The sequence below is a fragment of the Pyricularia oryzae genome, chromosome 3, assembly GCF_000002495.2.
Source record: "Pyricularia oryzae 70-15 chromosome 3, whole genome shotgun sequence".
NCBI lineage: Eukaryota > Fungi > Ascomycota > Sordariomycetes > Magnaporthales > Pyriculariaceae > Pyricularia > Pyricularia oryzae.
In genome coordinates this window covers 4,250,629-4,270,121 of record NC_017849.1, presented here as the reverse complement: position 1 = coordinate 4,270,121, position 19,493 = coordinate 4,250,629, and the positions used below count along the sequence as shown (strand labels likewise).

Sequence of the window (19,493 nt, the reverse complement as noted above, 5' to 3'; positions counted from 1 at the left end):
TATGTGGCAAAATTTGATGTTGTTTCACATTTTCCCCGGCTTGCTTTGAGAGTGGCCATATTTTTCCCAGAACAACGTGTGTAAGTTGGTTGAAGAGCTTGGCAGCAACCAAAAGCATCATCAAAATAGATTGATGAGTGGGAACTTGGCGCCTTCATTTTGCGTTTGTTTTGATTTGATTTGTTTTTATTTGTGTTCCCTTAGTATGCATCTATTTTGTCCTCTTTTGATATGGTCTGCTCCTTTTTTGCATTTTCTTTGATGGATTCTCTGACTGTACCGTTACCAACCAACACCAGTTCTCAAAGCACTGGCTCACACACAGTGGGCTGCCTTGAACAGTAAAACTGCCCCCCTGGTCTGGCGTTGACCGCAGAGTACAATAGTAATCAACCACATGCCATCGAAAGAGAAAAGAGGCAGAAGTCGTCACTCCAATTAATCGGCGACAGCCATCTGAAAAAAGCGCCTGCCAAAATAGAAATAAAAAAATGCACAAAACAAATCGAATCAAGAGAACAAACAAGAAGCGACTCAGAAATGGCATTGGTCATCAATTGCTTGCTTCGGGGGCCAAAAACAACAAGCCTCGGCGGTTAGAGAAGAGTCTCTTATTTCGGAACCACTTTTTGAAATGTGATGTGCGACAAGTTTTGTAGAGATCAAATATCAGCACATAGCAGTTCGTCACATCTAGCGAAAGACCCAAAGCCAGATACGTGAGTGGCTTGTCTCATTTCTTTTGCGGCCTCGGGTCGAATCGTAAACATCGAATCATGATAAAGAATACTCGGATTCCCGCCCACTGACATGACCCGATCCGACAGTCCTGCATTCCGGCACGGATGACGCTCCGCCCCTCCCATCTTCGCGCCTTCAATTGGCCTATTCAAACGGGCATCGCACATACAGTACAATCTTGGGCCCGCAAAGCAAGGGTCTCGGCAGATCCCCGCCCCCGGGACAGGGGTTATTTACCAAAAATGTAAAAATAGCAAATCCCTCTGCGGCAAGTCCACTGGGAAGCCTACCCGAGCATCTGGTTGCCTTGATTGGTACTAACCCCTGGCTAGGTTAAGCTAGCAGCCCCGGCCTTCCATGATTCAAGGCGGGGCCTGAAAGATGCAGATATGCACTCACCTTTACAGTACCAAAGAAAGTACCTGGCTTGGTGGTAAAGCGCTAAGAACAGCCAGTACATGGTATCAGAGCACAAAGAGGAAGGGAAATTGGAGACGGAGATATATGACTTGAAATTACACCTGCAACATCTTGCGCAACTTTTAAGAACCGGGCGACTAAGGCAAGTTGGGTTACATGTCACACTGTTCAGACTGCCAGCGGGAAACCCTTCCTCTTCGAACGCTCCGCATCATCCTCCCAGAAGATCACGTCGTGACCCTGGTAGGATGGAAAGGAGAGAGAGAGGGCAAAGACTGTGGTGTGGATGTGGAGTGCTCCATTATGCCCTTGTCAAGAAATGCTTCATACACATTCTTGAGCAACAAATCAATTCCCCAAATTCTTCACAGGTCATGTATTGCTCTAGAAGAAACCTCTATCTAGCAGCTCTCCTCATGGCGCCTAAGTCGCTCACACTGAGCGTTATCAAAATCCCTGACCTACACCGCCGTACGGGCTGGCACCGTCCTTCATCTTGCTGGTGCTGTGTATACTGTAAGCACCATAATTTCTCCACCAGAACTCATATTCCCAAAAGCATGACAATCTGTCCATTCAAACAATGGAGATGTGGTGGAGTCGACACCTATGTTGGCGACGAAAAGAAAAGTGAAAAAAAAACAAAACAAATAGGAAACGAATAAAAAAAACACATCTCTTGGCTAGAAAGCCAACAAATTCTCAAAGGGGTAGTCGCTTGGGAGTAAGTCCTCGTGTCCCCAACGCCTAATAACAAACAAACCAATGATTGCGAGTAAATGCAGAGGCCGTATCTCTGTTTCCTAGTCCATTCCATGTGATGCCTGCCGTTCGATTACGGGTATCATATCATTATGACCTGCCAATGCCCTTTTGCTATAACTCACCGCAATGTCAAGAATAAATCCGGGTTTTTGGAAAAGGTGGTAAAAGGACAAAACAAAAAAGAACAAAAAGGAGGGTTGGATGGTTCCGGTCCCAACCCCGTGTCTTAACCGCCCTTCTATCTCTCATGTCTTCATCAAGTCGTAATATTCGCTTGCAAGCAAGCCAAAACGTCCGTGCCGTGTATGCCAGCGGCTGGGTCGCCATTTTTGTTTTCGTTCATTGAAGCTCGGCGTCTATAAGCTCCCCGGTCGTTTGCATCGTAAAGTCACCGATGCTATCCATGGGCTCTGACGATTCGCACGAGTTCTCCCATTCTTCCAATGGTAAGCAAAAACGTTAGTCATGTTTGAGTATCGGTAAATGTTTCACTCATGCCTGTCTCACTGGACATACCCGAGGCATCATCGTCGAGTTCTTCAACCATCAACTGCTGAAGTTGTCTTATGACCTCTGGATGAAAGTTAGCTGAGAATGAACCTAGTGATCAAGAACCTTGTCATGTTCATCTGAAGAACCAGAAGTGATACATACCACGCCTAGCTGGCCAATAAATCTCTGGGCTTTGTGACAGCGACAGTGCCGGTGCCAATGCCTGCCCACTCCCGTCCGCATCAACCGCAAAAAAGGGATCACACTCTCGGAATAGGCTTTCGAACACCTTTCCGACCTGATGCTGACACGGTTGCTGACGGGTGATGTACTGGTTGTTCAAGAAGCGGATACATTCCCATCCCAGTCTTTGTGCGGCAAGATCGACTGCGTTTGCATGAGCTACACCTCCGGAATCCTCTGGGAATTCATGTGAAGGGCCAAAACTGAAGATCTCCAGCTTTAGAAATTCGACGACGTCCTCGCCAACTTGAGGCTCGAGGTAATTCAACAGACCAGGTGCCCATCTGTGGACATTTTCGAGACCGTCTGCCGGGTACGGAGGCTGGGACTCACGCTCTGATAGCAACAGGTCGTGAAATACGTCTCGATGGAAATCCAGAAAGGCCCTGCCTTCGTTATTCTGCAGACTCCTGGACTGTTCGCATATTTGCATAAAGAGGTCGTTCACCCGGTCTCTGTCCTGACTCATGCGGCAGCAGACAACGGCAGCACGAAGAAAGGGTGTGACTGGATAGGAAACCATGGCCCCGGTGATCCCGGCCATCAAAGTGTCGAACACTTTGGATTGTGTGTAAGAGCTGATACGCACAAGTGCGGCAATAATTTCTTCCACTTCAGGTAGGCTCTGGCCTAGGCAGAGTAGCTTGTCCAGGAATATGTTGTTCTCGGTTCGAGGCCAGTCACGTCCAATCAATCCCAACTCGTGTGTGGTCATCTCATGCATGGACGTCTGGTCCCGATATGCCGCGTACAGTCGTGTGTTCAGCAACTGTTGCATGTTTCTGGCATCATTCGAATCGAGGCTCTTGGGTCCATGCATATTAGCCAGAAGATCTGCAAGCAATCCAATGATGGCATCGTAGTTTGGCTGTCGAGTTGCCATCCTGCGGGAAACCGCCTGCGCCATCCGGGCAAATTGCGGGTTGCTGTCGTTGGAGTCCGCCGCAATGACGAGAACGAGTTTGTATAGATGGCCATGATCCAGAAACACAGCCTTCTCCAGGCTTCCCAGGAGGACGAAAGAAAGCATAAACCCAAAGACTTCGGCCCAGGAGCGTATGTTAACATGGAAGTGAGACCACAGCTCATCTATCAGACGCATGGCCTGTTGCAGGTAGCAGCTCTCGTCGAACAAGTCCAGCGGCCGGCGTGGGTTGGTGCCAGAGTGCTGATGCCAGCGAGCCTGAGCACTCTCAATGACAGAGATCATAACCTGCATGATGTTTTTTCTCACCTGCGCGTCAGGACTTCGCTGAATCATCCTTTGAAATGCAATTGGCCGGTCGCTAAAGTACTTGAGAACTGCAGACGAGGCGTTCTTGTCTTCCCTAGTCCAGGTGTATATGGACATCAAGAGTCTGTTGAATTCGGGCACGTCCTTCGCGCGAGAAGCAACCTGATCCAGATGACCAAGGGCCATCTCCACAGTGTCACTGTCTGCTTTGGTCCACTGGAACTTATCCTCGCTAGATCGCATCTTACGGTTCAATATCATAGCGTGGTGGACCAGGTTGATCTGACCAGGATCAAACAAGCAATGTCTGCGCAGCAGCAATGTGTTCTCTTGGTGAATATGCGCAGCCAGATCGGCAGGAACTTGGGCACGAAAAGGTCCCGGCTCGTTGACTCCAGCCAGAATGTCTTGTTCACGGGCCAGGTCAGACGAACGTTGATAGAAGAGCATGTAAGCGCTGTAAGTCTTGTCAAATGGCTGGCTTGTACCATCATAGGCAGCACGGATCTCGGATCCACCAAAGCAAGAACCTTCAATGAGCTGAGGGTCCCATGCCGTTACCATGTCGTCATTAAACTCGACCCAGGTGTCCTGTGAACCACTCGGGGTGGGTCGTTCGCGGATGTATGAGTAGTAGTGACCCGACTCGGCTGTTCCGGAATGCACCAAGACGCCAACGAGCTCAAACATGTCGGGCGGGCCTGTCTTCGACGGATCGGCCAGGTGCTCGACCGTATACGGGCGCATGTCAATATGCGTGGGAAACGAAAAGAAGTCGTTGATCTTGTTGCGTGTCAGAGATCGCAAGTTGAAATCGAATCGTTTCAGGTGAAAGATGAGGTTGTTTGGAATGTCCTTCAGGCATGCTCTCTTGACGGCGTCCACGTGCCGATCGCAAGTAGAGCACTTGTACTTGTTGTCACCGCCCATGATCTCGCCTTCAACATAGGCTTCCAAGCTCTCTTGCAGACTGCTCTTGCCTTTGATATCGCACTGTATGGCGGAAAAGGGCTCCAGCCGCTCCGATATGTGCTCACATTCCTGAGATCGCACCTGTTGAACCAGCTGGCCGCCATAAAATGATCTGAATGTCTTTTTACCCTCGGCTGAGGGCAGCTGAGCCTCCCACCGGTCAAAAAGGAGGTTGTAGAACTCATCAACATCCATTTGGTTGTGGATGTCAATTGGGGTGTCGTCATAGGTCCTGATGCTATCTACGCAGTCCGCTGGGTCGATAAACCGCTGATGACTGTCCTGTAGATAGGCAAAGACCTTTTGAGTCGTGAAAAGTAGCTTCTGCGTGTACTCGGGATCCTGGACCTTGGCTTCCAGCATAAACTTTCGAAAACCCACATTCATAAAGAGTTGTGTGAATAGCGAGTTAAGATAGCATGTGTTGGACAAGTTCCTCAGCCCGGCGTAGCCGCATGATGATCGAATAGCCCTGTTACGGTCAAAATTGAATGGTATGTCGTAGTGATAGGGATCTTCGTCGTTGCCTGGATCGCAGGGTACTAAGCTCTTGAGGTCCGCCAGCAATGTGTCCAGTCGAGCTCTGCTGGATGCTACACTGAGCATCAGCGTATGGGTTAGGAGTTGCCGTGTTTGTGTGTGTATGACTGGCCGAGGCAATGGATGGTCGACCCGCCTGGTCCATGGAGGGAAAAGATGTTTCCAAAATATCTTTCGGGGGAGCGTCCTGTAAGAATGTCAGACAAATGCAGTGTCAGGGCAGCTTTTTGTGTCTTTACTCACGGCATAATTGTCAGAGATGTATCAATGAGTACATCCTTCGGGTTCAGCATCATTATCATCATATGAGCGAGGACCTGAGGAACCACGTCTATGTAGTTCGGCTGCGTGACATCCTGTAAGTGATTGGAAAGAAGTTAGCCCAGTTTCCCGACCCAACCAGACACGAACAGGACTACACCCCTGTTGCAACTTACCTCCCAAGTCTCGTAGGATATCAACATCTCAGTAGTGATGTCCAAGGTTTCTTGCACGTCGAGGGTGGCTGAGTTCGATTCCTTCATCATCTGAAAAAGATCCTTCCAAAGCTCAAATGCCTCGCGAGACTTGTCACGGTAATCTTGGGAGGTAGTCACAAGCTGGCAAATCAAATCCCAAAAGAAGCGCTCCACCTCTGCTGGGGAGACCGCAGGAAGACTGTTATAAAACGTCAGCAAAATTTCGCGCTCAAAGGAGTGTGTTTCAGTACCTACCTGTTTCTTTCCTTAAAGAGAGCCATAATTCCGTTCTGCACCCGAGAGCGGACAGCTGGATTAGCTTCTTGAAGTAGAAGTCTCTTGAACTGTTGCCGAATTTCTGCAGATCCCACAAATTCATCCCAGCAACAACGTTTGCACACAGCACACGCAAGAATTGCATGGAACAGCTTGAGGGCCAGCTCGGACGCATCGTCGGCCATAATTGAGTCGGTTGTCGAAACCAGTAGCGATACAAGCCGTTCGAGGAGCTCGCCATCCATATATTCCACGACCTTGGCGCCCGATCTTGCCACTTCCTCGTCCGCCTTAGGGTTCCGAATCAGAACAAACTTCTCCAGGACGGTCGTGATTATCATCGTGATTGTCTTGATCATCTGCGAACGAGTCGCCTGGGTGGGACATCCTTCAACGACATCGTCACTGCGAAGAGCTGCGGCTGCGAGAAAGAATATTCTCCCAGTTATGTCACTCAGAGGCCTCTTTGAGGCCTCAGACCATATTCCCGTAGGAAAATTGCTTGCGCGCTGGTTGTAATGAACGAGTTTGTGCAAAACAGACACAGCATACAGCGACTTGAAAGTCTGGCCGGGTGGGAAAATGACAGTTGGGCTGGTGGACGAGTCCAAAGTAGAGGTGAGCATTTGCTCATCGAGTGGAAGCTTGATGAGGAAAGAGTATATCTGTAAAATTCAACTTGTTTAGTTACCAATGGGACCGTATCAGAAGTCGGGACAGGCTTACCTCGTTAGCCAAAGGCTCTTCCATCGCCAGACAATCCCAGAGCTTGTCGAAATGTGAGAGGATTTCGACCTCAACCGGTGAAGCTCCCGGGCGAACCTTTGCGGGTGCCGCAACAACCGACTCCCGCTTGACAAGGAGGAATCCGTCATGGATTTGCAAATCTTCCAAAGACTTGCAGATATCAGCCTCACGCGGCACAAAAGGCTTGCCGCGATAGAAGATACGGTAGTTCTCAAAGCCGGTCGCTTCTTGCAGGCTTGCCAAGAGCGAAGAAGCCGTATTGCGTCTGCCAATGTGTAGGGTCTTGACCTCGGTGGTTTTCTCGCCATCGAATCCTTGGAATTTGAGACCAGCCAGATCACCCTCAACTTCATCGGGCAGGGCAAGTGGCAGAGATGGCAAGTCTGGCGTCGCAAAGTATGCTACCTCGCTGTGGAGATGGTGAAAGTTCTTCAACACCTTGAGCGATCTTATAAAGCGCGAGGATTGCTCCTGCATCTGAGATTCACTTGCGACTACCACCATATTTTCATCATCTCCGCTTGATGTATCGCCGCTGAATGTCTTCAGGCGTTCGGCCGCCGCAAGAAGTTGCTTGAGGCACCTATCGACGAAAGCCAAGTGGACTTTCCGGGCTCGGTAAATTGAAAAACCTCGAACGGATTCGCTGTTGAGGTATATATCGCTGACGAGCGTCTGGATTGCCAGCTGCTCAAGACCGGGGTCATTTGTTGTCCATATCATCCGCCATATCTGCTCGATGGCAGCCCAATCGGGACTGTCCTGGTCATCCAGCATGTCGCACGAAGGGCTGTTGACGGCAGGTAATACACAGAGACGTATCAAGTCCAGAGTGCCGCTGCATAAATACTCGGATGGGAGCGAAGGAAGATACTCTGTCCAGCATACTGCCACGAACTCATTGTCCGGACGCGTACTCTTGCAGTTGTTGAGAATCCGCCAGGAAGCAGCGCGATCCTCAGGACAGGCTGCGTCGCTACCAACCATCAAACCCCAGAGCCGATTGCCTAATCTGGTGGAGGTTAGCGCATTGGGCTGACTCTGCAGGAGCAGGCTCAACATCTCTCGTCGTGGAGCATTTTGTTGGCCGTCAATAACGGCAGGGCATCCGCTCTTCCGTCCGAGTGAGACTGCATGCTCCAGCTCGTCAACCAGTAGCTGTGCAAATGAATACTTGGAGATGAGCATGGGCAGTTCTCTAACTCGGCTAGGATGCATCAAGTTCCATATCGCTGAGAGACTCCCAACTGTTGTAGGTGACTTGGATGCAATATCTTGAATGCATTCTTCGTAGAGTGCCGCCCTCCCCTCGGCGTCCGGGCCATAGGCCAACAACTCTTTGAACTTTGCGGTTGCGAATTCGCGGATATCATGGCAGGCTACAGTCAGTTTGGCGCCCAAAATCGACGACTCTCGCATCAGCCTTACGCAGAGCCGATAAGGGGCTGTCTCGAGTCTCTCGTCCGGTGTCTTTTGTGAGGCATGACGCAAGACATGATCAACCAACTCCCTGACAGTCGGGGTGAACGCCTCGATGGGAAGGGTGTTGAATTTCTGACAGAAGTATAGCAGGCCATCGTAATGAAGTAGCTGCACGATGCGGCAGAACATGCGTAGGAGTGCATCCGAAATTCGGGGGTCTTGAGTTGTCGTTGCCGTCTGCCAAAGAAGATCGGTGTGCTTCTCTGTGTATGTGTTGGTGACTAGCAGAAAACCAATTATGTTTCCACTCTCGGCTGTAATCTCGGGATGGCAGGTTGGACCGAGAATGTAGGATATAAGCTCTGATTGCAGCAGATAGTCGGCGAAGAAATGCTGCACAGCAAGGTTCCTCGAGTCGTTCGCTGGCTCGCTGAATCGCTTCCAGCACGCCACCATGTCGTTACACATGGACGTGACTGCCATGACACGGAGTTGCATTTGACTAGACATAATTAGTCTGCTGAACAGAGTGAAACGATACCTGGAAGATATTACTTCAGGGACTAGAGTCTGATGTATAAGGGGATATGTCCTGCGGAAGTCTTCGACGAGCTTGAGCGCTCCTGGGTGCTCAGGATTTAAGAGCGCCAGCTTCATCACATCTCCCAGGTGTCTTATCAAGCAGCCTGTGTGCTCGTGGGAAAGATTCGTAATGCCTTTCTCAGTCAGCGTGGATAGAGCAGCCGCCACAATGCTATACAATTCGAAAGCGATAACCGACTGCTGCCGGGGTCTCTCTGTCGAGTTGTGGGCGTCCAGGGTCGCCACCAGGAAATACAGTTGACATATGGAGTCAAGGTTATCGCTAAGCCTCGGTAAACTGCCGAGGAGGTCAACTTGGGCGCGAGCAAGCTTCAAGAGTACGCTGTAAACGCCTGCTTCCGCGTGCCTTGCCAGACAGCTAGCGAAGCAGCTGGCCACCGAGGCTGCATCGTACTGCATACCATACTGTACCTGCCCCGAGCTCTCGTCACGTATACAGAGCTGGATTAGTACTGGAAGGTAGAATGGTGAGATCAAATCCAGCTCCCTCAGATCTGCCGTGGCCATGACGCGGTGTAGTGTCGACAAGTCGAATATCACGAACGAAGCCGTAAGAGCAGCGAATTCGGAAAAAATGCCGGGTAAGATCGCTTTGATTTCACGATCCCTGGTAGTGTTTCTCCGGTAATGTGCACACGAAATTATGTCAGGGAGGCCTTGCCAGAGGTACATATTCCTCTGGTAGGCGTCGATCAACGCAGGATAGTTTGCAGTTCGAGTGAAATCATGCAGCTCTCCCACGTATCGATCGATGGCGGTTGTCATCTTCTCATCTGCATAACCAGAAACATGTGAGCCTTTCCGAATCACCCAATTCTGGACTACAGCACGCTACTTACGTGTCAATACATGAGTACTGGCTCGCTGGAGGCTCTCTTGCTGGTGTTCGTCATCGTTTCGGTAGGGGAAAGATGGCGGCTCTTCGGGAGCTGGCACGTCACCAACTTGGTTCTCTTGCACAAGCGATATTTGCGGCTCGTCCATAATCAGACTCTCATCTTCCTCTGGTTGATGAATCACCTCCACCGGTGGACTGCCTCCCATGGCCGAGGAAGTGGGGGTAGATGTAGGCATTTCTAACTGAAGACCGTCCATCACAGAGGATTCCACGCTGAGCTTGACGTCATCAGAACCATCATGCTGGGTAGTGCCAGCTTGACTCTTGGAAGACAAGGGCGAGGATTGTGTTGCGTTTGATGATTGTTGTGTATTCCGAAGATTGATAGTCACGCGACTGGAGACCGGTTCCGCCGAAGCACCTGTGTCGACCGTGCTCTGCTCCGGGGTGCGCGGGCCGCTTGGGTCGGTATCTAGCCTCATCTCGACGTCGTCCGGCGGCAGCCGGGTGGCTTCTTTGGGTGTTTCCAAGGCGACCGGGGAGCCCTCAGTTCCCGGGCGGCTGGACCGGCAAGGCGAGGCACCGCCGCTCAACGAGGTACGACGGCGCTTACGGGCCGAGTGTTCGTCGTCGTCGAAGGGGTTCGGTCGTGTTGAGCAAGGTTCTGAGGAGGCAGCGCGTTCTCTCGGCGATCTGGGGCTGGATGGTTGGTCCATCTGATTGATACAGCGGTAGGAGGACACGGGATCGATTGCTCAAACTCGAGTCTCTCCTGGGCGCTGCGCAAGACAGCCGGGTGACAGCTCCGCAGCTCCCTCTGAACTAGCATACGTCAAGCGGGATGGTTATCTGTTTGGGGGAAGGTCCTCGTCAGTTGAGTATAGCAAGCTTCCCCGGCGCATGGATCAAGCCGGGGGCCAAGCTAGGTGCGTCGTGTGGGGTAAATAGACTGTCTGTCAAATTACGAGGATGCTGCAAAAGGAACAAAGAGGTGACGATGCAAGGCGACCGTGGACAAGGCTCTGTGAATTTAGTTTCCACGAGCACTGCGACAGTGCAAATTTGTGCAGTCAAGGCAAGTTCGAGGCTGAACGCAACCCAGCCAGGATTTACAGTCAAAATAGGTAGCTTGTAGGGATCTAGGCAGGCAAGTTGAACGGAAATCCCTGGAACGTGGTAGTGTGATAGCCCATCTGGGCAGGTAGGTGGAGGTAAGGCAGAGGAGTGAATGGCAGGTGAGGTAAGTACCTAGACTAGAAGGTGGGGAAGCCTGAAGGTAACCGACCGAATGGTGGGATGTGGGTCTGGGAGGATGACTGCCTGAAAATCAACGCCGAGCTTTGTACGAAGCATGAAGCTTCGACCAGCAATAAATGAACAAAGAAATTATTTGTAGAAGTATGACGAAGTTGTGGGTGGTTAGGTGAAGCGCCTCAAGGCAGGTATGAGATAGGCAGGCAGGGACCAGGCTGAAGTGGATATGTTCATGTAGGCGGGTAGCCAGCCAGGCGTGAAGTGGGCGAGTGCGGGCGGGAAGAAGCTGTGGCCTCTTGGGGCATCTGCACTTACTACCGCCGGGTTGGAGCTTGGGGCGTAAAGAAATTCGGTCGCCAGGTTGCCACCACACACTCGATAGGGCTTTTGAAGAAAAAAGAAGAAAAACAAGCTCGAAGCTGAAGGAAGCGCGTCGGTGGCGGGCAAATCTGCTGGGTGACGAGTGGGGAATGATTGAGAAGTTGCAACACTGATTTATGATGGGTTTTGTTTGTCGATTCTGCAGTTTTTGTTTGCTGCAAAGAAGTTGTAGCTTGGTCAAAAGAATCGATTCGACATGCCACTGGTCTTGGTAGGGGTGGCATTATAACGCGGGGAAGGGTAGGGATTCAAACCTAAGGTACCTTTCCCGCACACGCCTTGGGCTGGGCTCCGCAGCCTGCGTTTGCTCGTCTCTTTTGTTTCTTTTTTTTTTCCACATCAAACAAGGCAAGCAATGATCACAGGGCAATACTGGCGATTTTTAGACCAGTAAAGCCTAGCATGTAGCCGTACTGAATTGTGGCCCTTATTGCATATGAATGTTGATTAAGAAAACAGTTTGCTTCAGTCATAGCATGCGCAGCAATTATTCGTGCTCTTCATAAACAAAGTCTTGATAGCAGTCCAGTCACGTCCATGACAGCATCCCGTGGAATGACGCGTTCCAAGATTGAGCGTGACGGACCCACCAACCGGGCTGATGCATTATGTAATCACCGAGATCCTATCCTATCTGCTGCTGTGGACGTGATATGCGCCACTGTTGTCTGATTGCCTTGCTGTGTACGTGATTATTTTATTTTATACTTGAATGTGCCAGAAGAACAGAAAAATTTGTAGCGAATTATCTCAATTTCTCAGGGATCGTCTTGACGTTTTGGCTAAGTGAATGGGCAGCAGCCCTGCTTCACATGTCATACTGTATGCACGCCAGATTACACATTTGCCAGTGGCACTTTGACTTGCCCCATCGCTTTCTTGAGTTCCATCAAGGGACAACAGCCCCACCTGTTTTTGCGTCTCCAGAACACCCAAACTCTTGGGTCATGATTATTAACTGTCATATTAAATAAACCTTTTTTTTCGTTCCCTCAAGGGCGCCCAAGACACGAGTGTGGGATCAAATAAATAGGTACCCTTAGGGCCTTAGGGTAGCACTATTTCTTCGGGAAATTTCACACAGATCGATATCATCATGGAACGCAAAAGGCTATTACACCACCTCGACACCCCATTTTCTGCGGTTCAGTGGTGAGTCCCAGATCCGTCAAAGAATTTTTTGTTTGGCCAGACAAACAAACTAACAAGGTTTGCGCTGCTTGCTAGGCCCCATGTGCTACCCGAAGATCAAGATACGGTCTTGGAACTCCTCTGCAGGTGAGTTGTCGCTCGATCAGGCGGACTTTGATTTTTGTTGCAACATGCCGCTGCGGCGTCGAGGGCACTTTTTTTTTTTTTTTTTTTTTTTTTTGCATCCGTGCATGCGCATTGCCATGCGAAACTAGTTCTATTCTTGAATCTAGAATCTACACATGGTATCTAAAACCACCCTTGATGCACCGGCAACGGTCATGCCAAGTAGACCAATGATTTGTTGGTGCGACGGTGCTGAGCTTACCTAGGATATTTGCTACAACATCTTATATCAGGCGTATGTGATTCTAACCAAATTTTGGCATCAACATACAGCCTTCTTTCCCCTTTAGGCGATTATCGACGAGCGCACTTGGTTCCATCTAAGGGCAAGCGCACCAAGAAAAAGTCAAAAAAGCAAGCTTCGGATGGCCAAACCCCTGGCTCTGAGCGTCCCAGGCCACCTCCACCAGAACTTTCGGCGTTTGTCGACGTTGGGTTGGCCAGTATTACTAGATGTCTTCAGCAGGATTCCGAATCTTCCGTAATCAGCTCCAGTGGTGATCAGCAGTCTCCTGAGAACTTGAAAGGGACCCCATACGCCATGATCCTCGTGGCCCGGTCTGGACACTCATCTGCCTTTCACTCACACTTTCCGCAGATGGTTGCGATGGCATCCAAGTCCCACCCAGATCAGCCTGCTATCCGTCTCGTAGGCTTCAGCAAGTCTTGTGAGGATCGCTTGAGCGATTGTCTTGGGGTCCCAAGAGTCTCTAGTGTTGCATTGCGGCCTGGAGCACCGTTGTCCAAACCTCTTATTGAGTTTGTTCGGCAACATGTTCCTGTCATTGAGATCCCTTGGGTGAAGGAGGTGGTAGACGGATATCAGGAGACAAAGATTAAAACAGTCGAGGCTCCTATAGGTCGCAAGAAGCAAAAAGTTACAACAACATAACAAGCCTATCTTGCCGAGTCGACTGTAGTCCTTGTCAAAATCCAGGTTGGGTTGGTGATGCAGGCAATGCAGAGGAACTTAGTCGAGCTGTTAGAAGGCAATTCCAGGCAATTGACGATGGTTTGTAGCGTGTAGTTCGCAAAGTATTCACTTTCAAGTTGCCTACCTGGTAGGTACGTTACATGACAACCTACCATCACAAAGAGATCCTTAGGTAGACCTCCCACTGTCGATCAATGCGAATTTGTGAAGATGAAGGCTCCTTGCTTTCCAGCAGATATTCACATAAGAGAGTCTGTTCAAGGGTCAAATTCAGAGATGGCTTCTCTATCGCACAACAAACCCAGAGTCGTTCCGTGCCTTCTTTCTCTGTCCAGCAGCATTTACCAGTAGAAAAAAGGCATTGCGTGTAGAATTACCCCTTCCTACCTAGGAAGGTACGATCAAGTTCCAGTAAGGTTGTCGCCAGTTGTCCGGCTGATGAAGGAAGCGGACTTTCAACTGCACAATCAGTCCAGGTCTAGAGGCAGGGAGGGTAACCCATACGAGACCGCTACCTTATTCGGTGCAAACAGGAACAGAGTGTCCATGTCCTCTTCCACAAAAACCACAAAGCGAAAACACACGGCATCTATCAACCAAGTTATTGGCGGCCAGGAATTCTTTTCTTACAGCCAACAGCGTCAGGTCAAGATTTTTCATTGCTTACTACCCTCAAAATGCACTATTATCGATTCCTTTAATCATCACTGTGTCAGAACTTGAGAGAACCGTGTTCTGCTCACGCATAAGGATCTCTTTCACGAAGCTACCTCCATCTCAAGGTAAGTAGGTACACATCCTCTTTCCTCGCTGCAATTAAATCTATCATTGTCTACCCTATTTTTACTGAAGCTGACCTAGCCAAATAATTGAACACTAGATCTCACATTCACCCTTTAACTCTCTAGGTCTTTTCGAATCAAGATGTCCGGCTACACAGCTGAGCAGCTTGCTGTCGCTCGTGAACTCTCCGCAGGGTACAGCTCACGTAGCAGCAGGTCAAGAAACAAAGCAACCGGCCGGTCAGGTGGTGGTATTTCAGGCTCATCATATCCCACTCGAGCCTCCATGCTCAGACCGCAAGCGTCATCATTTGCTTCAAGCGGTGGTCAAGCCAGCGGATCTGGCAGATTCACCTTGCGTGGTAATGGTATGTGCCAGATGTTCATGTCTTGGCTAGTCTTGTTAACTCTCGGGCCGTCCAGGCTGTGCCCAAGGCACCCTCAGATTTGATTTCATGATGCAACAACTGATAACATAATGTTCCAACACAACAGGAGCCTCACGAGTTACAGCACCGGCTACCAATAGTCGAGACAGTGGTAGACCTACTCGGGAAACTCAGCCAGTCAATGTCCCAAAAGGTCGAACCTTCGCCAGTCCCTTGACAAATCCCAACTACTCCCCCACAAACGTACCTCGGGCACAGGGCCACACACCCAAGGTCTCAGATTGCACCGCATCGGCTACGGAAGCGGTCGGCGCCAGCTACATCTGCGGAAATCACGGCAACACTCCAGGAGTTGCTCGTCTTGTTCATTTACATGCCAGCCCACCCATGGCAGCTGATACTGAAGTCACAAGTAATCGTAGATCAGCTCAGTTCAGAGATCAGATCAAGTCAGCTCCACAAGTTCCTGGTTCAGCCGCAGCTCCCACCGAGGGTAAGAAGCTTGATGCATCCTATGCTGCTACTTCGGATCCTCCATCGAAAGATATGTCTGAACCAGACCATTGGTCATCCCCTGATATCCCCACAACCGGAAGCTCGCACCCAGGCATCATTGAAGTTGAAGTTGCTGAGGGACAGAAAGCAAAGATCGACACATCTCAGCCTGTGATCTGGAACTGGATGAGTGGCGAGTCACCCAGAGCCCGGCCACCTACAGTCTTTGTAGAGAATCCGGAGTCCCCTTACGGCGATTTGGCTGATATCTTTTCAAAGAAACCGCTCGGCCGTCGCCCACAGTCTGCGATTTTGGAGCCTATAGTGTACTTTGATCACAACTTGCCACCCCCAGTTGTTGAGTACTACCAATCACCCAGTGAGCAATCAACCAATCGGCCCTATAATCTTGTTCAAGGAACAACTGCAGAGGAGCGCCAACGGCCAGTTCCCGCCGAACTCCAGCACGAGAATTGCACGTGCAATAGGGACCCAAGCACCGTCAAGGGTCTGGGAGGCTCTCGCTTCTCGCAAGGCGAAACGCGGCCGCTGGGGAACCAGAATCGGTTTACCGGTGCCTGCCCCGTTCACTACGAGCAAATAGTCCATAAGCTTGGGGCCACCTTGTCAAGCTTCACACTTTGAGCCCGTGAATCAGGCAGATACTGGTCCGGTTGGGATCACAAAACATGACTTCTCAGTTGACTACAATTTGGAAAGGTTCTGGGATATACCTTCACCGTAGCATACATGTTTTTCTAGTTTGATTCGCCATGGAGATACCATTTGAAACGAAAACTCCGTATCGATTGCCTGGGTCCTCTTCCAGGAAAGTGATGGGCGGGTCGGCCTACCTTCAGATTATAGGACATACCATCTGCACTACGTATACTGATAACAAAGGAACAATGCGGATACGGTCATGTTTCGGGTGCTTGAGATTTCCAGTGGACTATTACTCTTTGTTCTGTCATCATGCATTCAGCCTGTTGCCGCATGAAATGAACGAATAGCGGGACAAGATGAAAAGGTGGCACTTTCAGGCAGATGTGTCCATATTTCGGTTAATAATTATACAGTGAGGGGATTCGGGATATGTTGCTAAAAACGAGATATATCTCTTCCAAAGAGCCATGATATAAACCAGAAAAATGGCACAATAATCTTGTTGCGCACGCTCAAGCTTTTTGTCAAATATGCCGTCCGCCACAAAACCCAAGCGGCACGTCCTTTTAGTTCGTCCGCGCTGCTTTGGTGAATAGCGCGCCAGCCTCCTAGGTATGCCATGGTTCCCCAATTTCGGAAGGAAAACGGTTTACTCTCGTCTAAATTTCCGCTATTCAGGGCCTTGGCTAGGTATACAGCCTGTTGCGATGCAACCTGGCCTGTCTTTGGTAGTGACTGATCGGCTTCGCAAAAGGCGCAATCGCCAATGACGAAAACGTCGTCCATCCTTGGTGATTGTCCCCGCGAGGCGTTTTCTGTAATTTGTGCCCGCATATGTCCATCGGTCACAATGGCGCCAGTTTTGGGGTCACTTTTGAGGCGCAAAGGCGAGTTTGGGTTTGAACCTTGGTCATGGACTTGGTTGTCGACGAGTTTCTTGACCAGCGGGTGCTGCATCAATCCGGTGCTCCAAACGACCATCCCTGCGCCGACTTCCTGGTCTCCGTGCTCTTTGATCTTCAATTTCAGACCGTCTCCCTCGGCGCGTATGGCTTGGAGATGATGTTCTGTACGTATCTCGATACCCCTGCGGTTGAAGAGCTCCATGGCGTAGCCAGCCAGCTCCTTGTCGAACATGGGAAGGACCGCCGGAGCGATGTCATAGACGGTAATGCGGACCAGTGGGACAAGACCAGGGTAGACCTTTATCAGATCCTCGTAAATGAGGTCGTGCAGCTCGGCCGCAAACTCGATGCCCGTCGGCCCGCCGCCCACCACAGCAAAGTGGAGCAGCTCACGCTTTTGCTCGTCGGATATGGTCGGGTTGCTGGCGCAGTGCTCAAATAGGGCGAGAATGCGAAGGCGAATGCGCCTGGCGTCCCCAACGTCGCGGAGAAAGTGCGCATGCTCGCGAACCCCGTCAATGTTGAAAGTCTGCGAATAGGCACCCACCGCAACCACTAGCTTGTCGTACGGCACGTCGATCATGGGCCCCTTGTGCGGGGTGGTGGGAATCACGGCCTTCCCTGGTATCGTTGCCGGCTCTGGCACGGGGATCGTGGTGTGGGAGGCGGCATCGTCATCGATACTAGCCTCGACCCGGACGACCTTGCGCGTGAAGTCGACGTCGTCTGCCCAGCCCTGCTGGAATATAACCTGGCGGATGCGGCGGACGGGCTCGGCCACGGCGCGGAACTCTAAAGTACCGACGGCAGTGGACGCCAGAAGGGGAGTAAAAACGAAGTGCGACCTTGGGGAAACGACAACGCGGTCGAATTTGGCTGGATCTAATGTCCGCGCAAGGGCGTAGCCTGCCCAACCAGAGCCCAGTATCACGACCCTCTCCTTTCGTTTGCCACTAGGACTTTCTGTGCCCAGACCCCGATTACCTGAGGGCTCTGTCAACGCCTCTTCTAGTATGGCAGCTGAGATGAATACCCCTGACCAGATATGACTCTAGACTCACCTGTCGCGGAACTTGATAACGATCTGAGGCACCTATGTGTGCAGTTTGTCTTGGTCCTTAACGTTACAAGAGCCTGTCTTCTTGCCGAGCAATTCAAAGACATGTTGAGAAAAACGCAATCACCATGAGATGGCTAAACGGTCGAAGAAAGAAACTAGGATGATCTACCTTTCTGCATTCATGACGATTTAGTACTGTGATCCATTGTGCCGTTGATTAAGTCATGGAGATGAAGGGTTTTGCTTTAATACTGGTTTGTTCCGTAACGCAAGTATGACACATGCATGATTGCAGAACAATTCGATCGAGCCGCTCGGCGAGGACCGGAACGAGCCAATTGATCATTCATAACCAATGCGCGTGTGGGTTCGAGAATGGAATCAGAGCTCTGTCATGTATTCTTGATACTCTTAGCCTTACTAGCCTTACTAGGCCAAATCCAGGACTCAAGTGTGGGAATATGACGACAATTGACCGGGTGGGCGCTTCTCTCGATCCGAAAGCCCCGTAGTCACAAGCTAAATGCGAGACAGTGTGAGGACAGCCACAGACACGGGCCGGGGAGATTTGGTGTCTCTGGCCCGAAAGCTCATGGATGGATGGACAATCCCAGATTTTCGCATCGGAGTGATCACTGGATCGTAATTGAGGCTCTCGGGTCCTGGAGTAGCTGAAAGCTATCTGGCAGAAGAATACGGAGGGTGTGGCAGCCCACACAATGGATGTCAATGGTCACATAACACGCAGGGTTCTGATGTATCACAAGGGAGGGTCCGATTTGAGAAGGTTGGTTTGGTTAGGTACCTTTAGGCTCAAATTGAAAGGTGACAAGTTTGCAGATCCAACCGAGCATTGGATTTGGCATAACAATACAATGATTTTGACGGATCACAACAGAGATTGTGCGCCCGAGGAGCACCTCCATCATGAGGACAAACGGAGTAGGCAAATGAAATAAATATTAAAGGACGGCAAGTGTTGGGAGGGACCATAATTCTATCTGATTATTAAAAAAAATTAAAAAAATAAAATCCCACTCCATCGTCAAAACACGCAAACCGTTGGCGCCTCGCTCGGGCTGGCAAGTTGGGCATGCAGTCAGAGTCTGACAGGGTCAGGGTTTGAAGGGTTTTTTGTTATTCGCGACGAACACAGTGGCAGAGGAACACACACAGGACGGACGATAGTAACCATAGTCACGGTACCCAACTGATCTTTGGTCGAGGAACCGTTATCAGAGGGGCAACGCAGCAAGAGTGGAGCAAACAAGGACATTTATGCAAAACATCGCGGGATGTGCACATCGAGTTCCAAGTTCCCCTCAACTTGCAGCTGCATAGTCTGTTTTCTCGATAATGTGATTCGATGAGTTGAAAGGCGCTGAAACTTGGTAGTAGAAAATGGCTCTGCGCCCAAGCAAATGGTGGGTCCCGCCACGCAGAAAGCGCGAATCCAGGCAAGCCAGTGCCGACCTAAGGTGGGGCACTCGTTCCAGTTGACCCGACAACCAAGCGGAAACATGCAGCTTCCCCATGTTGTGGTTTTGTTTACACTTTCA

At 50.4% G+C, this 19,493-nt stretch overlaps 4 protein-coding genes across 4 annotated transcripts; 2 read left to right on the top strand and 2 right to left on the bottom strand.

The window, feature by feature from the left end:
• Positions 1-1,504: 1,504 nt before the first annotated feature.
• MGG_05002 (ubiquitin carboxyl-terminal hydrolase) lies at positions 1,505-11,585 on the bottom strand. Its single transcript, XM_003712458.1, has 8 exons — positions 9,753-11,585; positions 6,868-9,686; positions 6,121-6,806; positions 5,845-6,064; positions 5,651-5,763; positions 2,581-5,594; positions 2,443-2,499; positions 1,505-2,363 (listed from the first exon to the last, which is right to left on the bottom strand). Exons 1-8 carry the CDS (start codon positions 10,465-10,467, stop codon positions 2,266-2,268), a joined length of 7,722 nt encoding a protein of 2,573 aa, XP_003712506.1. The 5' UTR covers positions 10,468-11,585; the 3' UTR covers positions 1,505-2,265.
• A 508-nt stretch (positions 11,586-12,093) lies between these two features.
• MGG_05001 (uncharacterized protein) lies at positions 12,094-13,896 on the top strand. Its single transcript, XM_003712457.1, has 3 exons — positions 12,094-12,538; positions 12,614-12,664; positions 12,977-13,896. Exons 1-3 carry the CDS (start codon positions 12,483-12,485, stop codon positions 13,593-13,595), a joined length of 726 nt encoding a protein of 241 aa, XP_003712505.1. The 5' UTR covers positions 12,094-12,482; the 3' UTR covers positions 13,596-13,896.
• A 665-nt stretch (positions 13,897-14,561) lies between these two features.
• Positions 14,562-15,948, top strand: MGG_05000 (uncharacterized protein; the record flags this gene model as incomplete). Its single annotated transcript, XM_003712456.1, has 2 exons — positions 14,562-14,787; positions 14,915-15,948. 2 exons carry the CDS (start codon positions 14,562-14,564, stop codon positions 15,946-15,948), a joined length of 1,260 nt encoding a protein of 419 aa, XP_003712504.1.
• A 271-nt stretch (positions 15,949-16,219) lies between these two features.
• On the bottom strand, positions 16,220-18,300 carry MGG_04999 (uncharacterized protein). The gene is made up of 2 exons (XM_003712455.1): positions 17,936-18,300; positions 16,220-17,858 (listed from the first exon to the last, which is right to left on the bottom strand). The coding sequence occupies exons 1-2, from the start codon at positions 18,036-18,038 to the stop codon at positions 16,405-16,407; spliced, it is 1,557 nt and encodes a 518-aa protein (XP_003712503.1). The 5' UTR covers positions 18,039-18,300; the 3' UTR covers positions 16,220-16,404.
• Positions 18,301-19,493: the final 1,193 nt, after the last annotated feature.